This window comes from Daucus carota, chromosome 7 (genome assembly GCF_001625215.2).
Source record: "Daucus carota subsp. sativus chromosome 7, DH1 v3.0, whole genome shotgun sequence".
NCBI lineage: Eukaryota > Viridiplantae > Streptophyta > Magnoliopsida > Apiales > Apiaceae > Daucus > Daucus carota.
The window spans coordinates 21,185,729-21,194,532 of record NC_030387.2 but is presented as its reverse complement, the minus strand read 5'-3'; the positions used below and the strand labels follow the sequence as shown (position 1 = coordinate 21,194,532).

At 34.7% G+C, this 8,804-nt stretch overlaps 1 protein-coding gene across 1 annotated transcript; it reads right to left on the bottom strand.

The window, feature by feature from the left end:
- Positions 1-4,729: 4,729 nt before the first annotated feature.
- On the bottom strand, positions 4,730-7,519 carry LOC135147932 (uncharacterized). Its single transcript, XM_064081988.1, has 8 exons — positions 7,285-7,519; positions 7,083-7,198; positions 6,685-6,981; positions 6,024-6,602; positions 5,684-5,887; positions 5,417-5,509; positions 5,226-5,318; positions 4,730-5,125 (listed from the first exon to the last, which is right to left on the bottom strand). The coding sequence occupies exons 1-8, from the start codon at positions 7,517-7,519 to the stop codon at positions 4,730-4,732; spliced, it is 2,013 nt and encodes a 670-aa protein (XP_063938058.1).
- Between the last annotated feature and the right edge of the window lie 1,285 nt (positions 7,520-8,804).

The window sequence follows — 8,804 nt, the reverse complement described above, 5'->3', positions numbered from 1 at the left end:
ACTGGAGACTTGTATACATCAAGTCCTACCTCCAGGAGACTTGGGCCTATGAGGGCCTAAGCATGACACCTCCATTTCACTAGTTTTCTAAGGTGTAAAAATCTGCCATGGTGTGTGTGTGACTCCTTCCACCTTAACACCCTCCAAAACTCCATGAACCAACAAACCAAGCCACAAATCCTACTCTACCATGTACATATACCTACTGACTAGTCACCCAAGGCAAGATATCTCAACATTTAACCATTTAAAAGCACAAAACCGAGGCATTTATAGAGGTAAAACAGGGCAGAAATTTCAGGGGCATATATATGCATAAATTCGAATATAGCACATGGTAATCCTCACAAATAACTATCATTCCTCACTTTAAACTATCATATATATTCAGAACTAACCATATCTCACAAGAATCATGGCATGCATTAACCAAAATCCAAGTTACAAACCCCAAATCATCACATAAACTATCCATTCGAATGTCATGTCATAAAATCACTAGTTTCACTCAATTTTTGTACAAAGCATAACATGCAAGCTCTTAAACTTAATAAAACATATAACAAAGGATCAAAATCACTTAAAACATATACAAAAGATCACACATTACGAATCTCAAGCCTTCAAAACAATCACTCCCCTCGGCTCCCTTAAGGGTCATTGCCGAGGGTGATGAAGCAAGTGTATCTTGGCCAAATGGAGGTATAACCTCTACCAAAATCACATCAAGCTCATCATCTAGGAACCTCTGAAATGGTGGCTCTAAGTCCATAAAAACCAAAGCCCCATTCCGGTTCCAAATGTCACATGCAAGTAAGATCTCACCTAGAGTTGGAAGTATCAAGCTTGAATTGTGAATGAACTCTCCTTTCCAAGCTTAAAATCTCAAGGGAAATGGAAGAAATGATGGAAATGGTGGGGAGGGAGTATTCGGCTGAATGAAAGAGAGGGAGAGAAGTGAGGGAGTGAAATGAGAGAAAAGAGAGAGAGGAGGGTTTTGTTAAGTGTATAGTAATGTGACAAGTGTTGCAAGCTTGTGTTTCTTGACTCATCTTTTGACTAGAAAGTGGTAGTGGGGTTGGAAATGTCTAGCTTGTCCTTGGAAGCAATGTATGTGCCTATGTGGTGTTTGCATGCAAGGGTAATGTAGACCTTTGATAATTAATAAAAGTGTGATTAAAAGAGTATTAAAAGAAAGAGTTTTAATAATTAAAGTACTAATCCATAAATCATGAAATTAATATCATAAATAATATGAGATTTTAGAAGTTTAATAAAATAGTTTTCAAAAATTTTGGACAAAGAATGAATTTTAAAAGTAATATTACAAGTAGAGCTCTAATATACACATTCACATAAATATAAAGCACGAGTACAATACACGTAAAATCTCGAGAAGAATATATACACTAAAACGCTATTTTACAAGTTAAAGTTTATCGGCTACTCGCAATTTAACAAATATCACTAAATTATATCAATCTCTACTATTATTAAATCGGGTAGCGACAACGATCACAATTATTAATATAAAGTCAAAACCGTCGCAACTAGTAGTATCATTTAATCGCGTAGCGAGAATTATCCACCAAAAGTCGTACAAGTACATTTAAACGATATACGAAAGTCACGTAACGACAAAAGAGTCAAATTCACATAATTTGGCAATTAAAACACGAAATTTCATATATCACCAAAACTAAATACTGATATATATATATATATATATGTCGAATATTACAGACGTTACAATCATCCTGATTGTCTTGGAAGCCACACGGTAAGACAATCAGAAGGATTGTCTTGCCATCTACACGGTAAGACAATTGAAGGGCACGGTAAGACAATTCCAGAGATTGTCTTACCGTGTGTTGGAGGAGAGAAATGGCATGGTAAGACAATTTGTTTGATTGTCTTACCTTGTTGTTTTTCTTAAGACAATCATGGAAATTGTCTTTCCTTTTGATCCAACAAGACAATTGCTTATATTTCTTTAATTAATTAACCAATTAACATCCACTTAATTATATTAAATGCATAAATTCATAAATTAAATTTATTCGAGATAGAATTAATTTAATAAATAAATTACACATCATATATAATTACTTTGAGAAGTGGATTAAATAATTAGATAATCAATTATCCCTTTTCTTCTTCTTCAGAGTCTTCAGTCTTCTGTAAACAATTAAGATCTTCGACTTGAATGAACGGCCACTTTCTTTTGACGTAGAATATTTAATCTGATAAGCTGATACACAAATGTACTGTCTGGTTCATCTGTAACTAGCTCAATTAAATATTCCTTGTCATTTAAACAATTAAGCTGTGACTTGTTCGTCGATTCTTCGTCTTCTGAGTTCTTCTTCATTTGTAGACACAATAATGGAATCTTCTGAATAAATAACAAACTTTATACCTTTTGATCTTCTGGACGTGCTACAAAAGATTATTTGTACACTGAGGCTTGATCATATTAATGAACTTCTTCCAGTGGTTTGCAGCAGCATCCTGAAATTCTTCTGACATAAAATCTTCAATAAATCATTTGACATTCTTTGTACGGATTCCGGATAACAGTACTTGCTATTTACTTGCTTTCTTATCAGAGTTGAGTTGATTCCTCTTAAATACATATAGGCTTAACATATGCCTTTCATTCTCAATGAATGGGAGATCATTATTTCTACTCAGAAAAACGGAACATTCAGGGTTTCAATTGGTCTATTCAAGTTTCTATCTCTAACTGAAATATGGGTGATTCGTAACAAGATCAGACGCAGCTCAAATCTGAATGAACTCCTTCGTGACAGACTTATGGATTATGCAATTCATAACAGGCCACAAGTTGTCAGGAATCCTTATTGTGTTAAGTTCATTCATGAAAGCAAGTTTGGAACCTTCTACCTAGACTACAAACATCTTCTCAAGTATGATGTTAATCAGATGGTTCTTGTTTCGACTATTCTACGTACCAAGGGCTTCGCTACGAAAGCCAAAGCTGATGCTGATACTGAGATTGTGAATTACTGCACAAGGAGAAACATTCAACACTACTTCAGAAAGATGAAGTATATCAACCAATCTCAGCCAGCAGATTTTATCGAAGACCCTGTGGACATAGAAGTTCAATATCATCTTTCTTTGGCTCGTGAAAGAAAGAAGCGTGGAGAATCCACTGCAGCTGAAGAGCCTACTCAGAATGAGCCTTCTACTCCAATCATTCACTGTTCAGATACTGAAGAAGGAGAAGTCACTCGTTCTGAGTGAATAGATTGATTAGGATATTTGTTAGATATGTTCAAGAAACATCCTTTTGTAATCTATTTATGATCATGGTTTAATGTTTAAAGCAAAGTCATAAACTTTTGCTATTTACATTCCTTTGTTTAAATCTTTGTCTTATCTGTTAGTTGAGTTATCCTCTGGGAAATTTGCATGTTATGTTAACAAACAAATAGGGGGAGATTGAAAGGCATATGTTCAGCCTATTTGTATTTAAAGAGGTACAACTCAACTCAGATAAGAAAGCTCAGTAAATAGCAAGTCATCGGAATCCGTACGAAGAACGTCAAATGATTTATGGGAATTATATGTCAGATAAATTCCAGGATGCTGCTGCACACCACTGAAAGAAGTTCATTAATATGTTCAAGCCTCAGTGCACAAATAAACTTTTGTGGCACGTCCAGGAGTTCAGAATATATAAAGTTTCTATACTTTATTTTATCAGAAGATTCCATTTATTGAAGAAGTACTTACAAGACGAAGACTCGACGAACAAACCAATTTCTTATTGTTAATTTGACGGAGAATATTTGATTCAATTAGATACAGATGAACCAGACAGTACATTTGTGTATCAGTTATTCAAATTAAATATTTGAAGTCAAGCAGAAGTGGTAGTTCGATCACTACACCAAATATGGCCTATTGCAACACCAAGAAAACGTAGCATTAAGCCTCAAAAGTGTTACAATATACTCTATTGTAACATTTTTGTCAAAAATCAGCGTTGCGTTTACTGCCGTTGCAATAGACCCCTATAGTAACGTTTTGGATACTTTTTGCAACACATATATTTTATTGCAATAGCAAATTTATTGTAACACTTTGGAATGTTATAGTAACACAATTATTGTGTTACAATAGTATATTGTAACACAATGTTGTAACACTATTTAAGGTAGAAATGTTACAAATTTGCAACGTTTTTGAACCTATTGTAACATTGTTTCTACGTTTAGTTGGTCTCAGTCCTTGCAACGTTAATTTGCAACGTTTTATCCATATTGTAACATTTTATATTGGTTTTTTAGCAACATATGTGTGCAACATTTGTTCCTTTTTTGCAATGTATTTTAGTTTTGTAACATTTTAATGTAACACATTTGACCCTATTATAATACTTTGACATAACATTTGCAACACATAGATGCAACACATTGAACTAATTCAGATTGAATATACCAGGCCTGCTTTTTCATCAAGCCATGCCACACAAATGTAGCAAAACCAACAACCAAACTTGCTTCATTGCAAATCCAACAAAAACATATAGTACAAAATAAGTCAGCTACTACATCACTTACTTCTAAGCCTTCAGTTTAAAGTCGATACGCATAGTAGACATACACAATCACATGAATAATTAGTCTTTCATGATATGCCAAAACAACCACCTTACCAAAAGTTATATAAGTTATATAGATAATTAATAACGAAGATATTAATTGTTGTCATCCTCGTCACCGTGACCTTCCTCGCCAATGTCATCTTCTTCACTGTTGTTATCATCCTCACCATTGTCCTCTTCATCATCTTCACTTGCATCACCAGCCCACAACTCTTCAACATCAAGGTTTTTGAAATCAGGATTGATATCTCCCAATTTTGCCATTACCCTTTTCATTTTTTCACACATCTTTCTGTCCATTTCAGCCATAACTTCCTTCGTAATGGTCTTTCTCAGCTCATCCACATTAGCAGTACTAGTCGTGAGAAGTTTTTCCTCCTGAGCTTTGTTTGTTTTCCTACATTTACCTGATCTGCCCAAAAGCCAATTCGGTCCATGGCTTGGTTTTTTGACTGGCTCCCCATTTTCATCTTCGGCATCAGGATTTGTCTACCAAATAAACATAAATACAAACACATTAGCACTCAAAGTCTGTAACACCCTTTTATTAGAAATTGGATATTATTAAAAAGATTAAAATGATCATTACCTTGTATTTGCGTTTAGGGTCCCGTTTATGTGTTATCTCATAAATCTCACCCTTTGGAGCTAGTTGTTCAGGTGGGATCTTCTTCTCTGTTTTCTGCAGAGATAATACAAGTAATACATTACAAAGGAATAAAATAGTTTGCATTTCATAAACTCACAGAAATTACAGAAAAATTTAAAACCAATACATACTATTTTTTCTCCAATTTGCGCAAAGCTTATGCGACCAGCAGTATGAGTTTCCACAATCTTTTGACGATTTTCAGCATTTTCCCTAGACCGTCTCTGACCATTCAGGAATTAAGTGCAAATTATATTTATCAAATTCAGTATTTAAAGTGCAAATCATATATATTAATTAAATCATTTATAATATTCAGTATACTTTAAAATCATTATTTAAAGTGCAAAATATATATATTATATTCAGTATTTAAAGTCCAACTTATCGATATATACCTGCACTTCTTCATCTGCCCAGTAATTAAGCAGCACCTTGAATTCTTCGACTGGAATGACCTCAGGCTTATTTTTTAGTCTATCATCATCATTATCATATTTGAAATAATGATCCTTCTTAATTCTGGCCTTGTGCAGCCTCCACAAAGAACCAATAGTGCGTAATGTATATGTTCTTCCTTCTTCAGGAATGTCATATTTGGTCTACAATAATTTCTGTGCTTGAACATTAGAGATGTACACACAGCATAAAATATATCTAGAGTATTATAATATTTTACAAACTCAACACGATGAAAGGAGAATATACAAAAAGATCTTAAGTAGTTTTCATATTTACCTTGACAAAACTCCATAGCTCATCCTTCCGTTTTTCAGGAAATCTACGCGAATTAATGCAATCAAGTGGGACACTCTGTCTACTCAAAGTCCCCAAAAAGTTTTTGAACTCAGACAAGACCTTGTCATCATCAGCAATGGCCTGAAGCTCGCAGTTTAACTTAATAATCTTCTTCTCATCAGGCCTCCTTGTGTACACATTGTTCATCAATGTTGGTCCCCTGCCCTTTTTTCTTTCAAGTGGCTCATCTTGAGATTCTGTTTGAACTGGCTGATCAGCACCATCATTAACCATTTTATTTTTTTCTTCTTCTTGGATCTTTTCTTGTTTTCTCAACAATACACAATCCTCCATTGTACCTACACCTCGCTTGGAACTTTTTTTCACAGGTTTCTTTTTCGATGGGATGGGAGGTTGAATTTCTTCACGCAGGGGAGGGGGTGGTGGAAATTTTCCAGGCAGAGGAGGGGGAGGTGGAAGATTTTCAGGCAGGAAAGGGGGAGGTGGAAGATTTTCAGTCAGGGGTGGGGGAGGTGGTAAGTTCTCAGCTACTGGTGAAGATTGGGCAGTACTTTCCATCTAATCATCCAAACAAAAAATTCATTAGAACAAATATATTAATTCACATCAATTAAAATAATGTGAATTGCAGTTTTTGTACCTGATTAGAAGCAGTGATGACTGAACGTGTTCTTGGCCTGCGAATTGGATTAGTCACCACCTTTTGTTTTTTTGTCTTCATTTGTTTTTTTATGGCAACTTCCTTTTCCATGATGTCTTCATTTTCTTGTTCATCAGGAACATACTCCTTATCAGAATCATGTTCATCATCATCTTGAACCTTTGCTTTTACAACCTTGAGATTAAGACCATCTGCTAGTGTTTTTAATCCAAGCTGGTCCACCTTCTTTTTGTTTTCTAAAATCAAATCCATCCTCTTTTTTTCATATTCACATAACTGAAATGGTAGTATATATATATTAGATAAGAATCCATAACATAATTGATAGGAATAATAACACTATAGATAATTCAAAAAAATAGTAAGATGTATTTCACCTCTTGAGTAGTATATGCTGGTTGAAAAGTTGACTTTTCAGACCGTGGTTTTTTAGTATTTCCCCTCTGTTTTTTTAGCCCTTCAATTGTCACAAAATTTCGCTTAGCAGCTAAACCTGTTAATCAAAAAGGGTATCTCATTTTTGTTCAAATCAATGTCAAGTAATAACAAATAATTAGTGATGAGTGCGTGAAGTGTTACCTTCAAAAAAGCTAGTCCTTGGTCTCACAATCACATGTGGCTGCATTTGTGACATAGGCGTGATGGAATTGTCAACCACAACATCAACATATAAATGTATTTCCTCTCCTTCGACAGCAGTTGCAAACTCAATCAACTCCCCATCATTAGCAATTAGTTTCCAACCACCAGCCGGTTTGCGCACATAAATTCCACCAATTTCGTTATATTTTAGATCATCCTTCACGTACTCCATAACAACACTGTATGAAAATTTATCAGAATCAATATACTCTGGAACCTCGTGAACCGTCTGAAAGGCATATGTTCAGCCTATTTGTATTTAAAGAGGTACAACTCAACTCAGATAAGAAAGCTCAGTAAATAGCAAGTCATCGGAATCAGTACGAAGAACGTCAAATGATTTATGGAAATCATATGTCAGATAAGTTCCAGGATGCTGCTGCACGCCACTGAAAGAAGTTCATTAATATGTTCAAGCCTCAGTGCACAAATAATCTTTTGTGGCACGTCCAGGAATTCAGAAGACATAAAGTTTCTATACTTTATTTCATCAGAAGATTCCATTTAATGAAGATGTACGTACAAGACGAAGACTCGACGAACTAACCAAATTCTTATTGTTTATTTGACGAAGAATATTTGATTTAACTAGATACAGATGAACCAGACAGTACATCTATGTATCAGTTATCCAAATTAAATATTTGAAGTCAAGCAGAAGTGGTAGTTCGCTCGTTCGACAAATCAAGAAGAAATTATTCAAGTTTAAAGAAGACCGGAAGTTGTTCTACTGAAGATTGTGTGATTAAATATTTTAATAGACTATTATTTCACTTCTCAAATAATTATATTAATTATGTAATTTATTTATTAAATTAATTCACTCTCGAATTAATTTAATTTATGAATTTATATGATTAAATTAATTAAGTGAATAATTTTCTATTTTAATATACCATTTTATTTCTTTATTTAATCACAAAAATCACCTCAGCAAGACAATTCTGGATTGTCTTGCCGAGTGGATTCATCATGCTTCCAAGACAATTCTTCATTGTCTGCATTAGCCTTGATTGAATCAGCAAGACAATCTCTAATTGTCTTGCCGATTCATTTCAATGGTGTGCAAGACAATCCTTGAAGATTGTCTTGCCGAAGGCATGTGTAAGTCTGCAAGACAATCTGTTTGTCTTGTCTTGCCGAGAGACACACTTCCAGCAAGACAATCTGTTTGTCTTGTCTTGCCGAATGCTTAAGGTGTGCAAGACAATCCTCCATTGTCTTGCCGTTTGTAGTGTTTGTCTTTCTGACAAAGGAATTGTCTTCCCTTCCCTTTTGATTGTCTTACTGACTTGGTTGAAGCTTGGTAGACAATCTGAGATTGTCTTCCCTTGCCCCTTATTGTCTTGCCCAAGCCTAGATTGTCTTACCCTTCTTGTAATTGTCTTTGCTAGCTTGTAATTGTCTTGTCTAGTGATTGTCTTGCATGTACAAAGCCTTGCCTATAAATATGGCTT

Excerpts from the sequence above, each read along its gene's own strand:
- LOC135147932 (XM_064081988.1), bottom strand. The coding sequence starts at position 7,519 with ATGGAGTACGTGAAGGATGATCTAAAATATAACGAAATTGGTGGAATT. Across the intron at positions 6,982-7,082 it reads CAGCATATACTACTCAAGAG|TTATGTGAATATGAAAAAAA; the intron begins GTGAAATACATC and ends CTACCATTTCAG. Across the intron at positions 6,603-6,684 it reads TCATCACTGCTTCTAATCAG|ATGGAAAGTACTGCCCAATC; the intron begins GTACAAAAACTG and ends TTGGATGATTAG.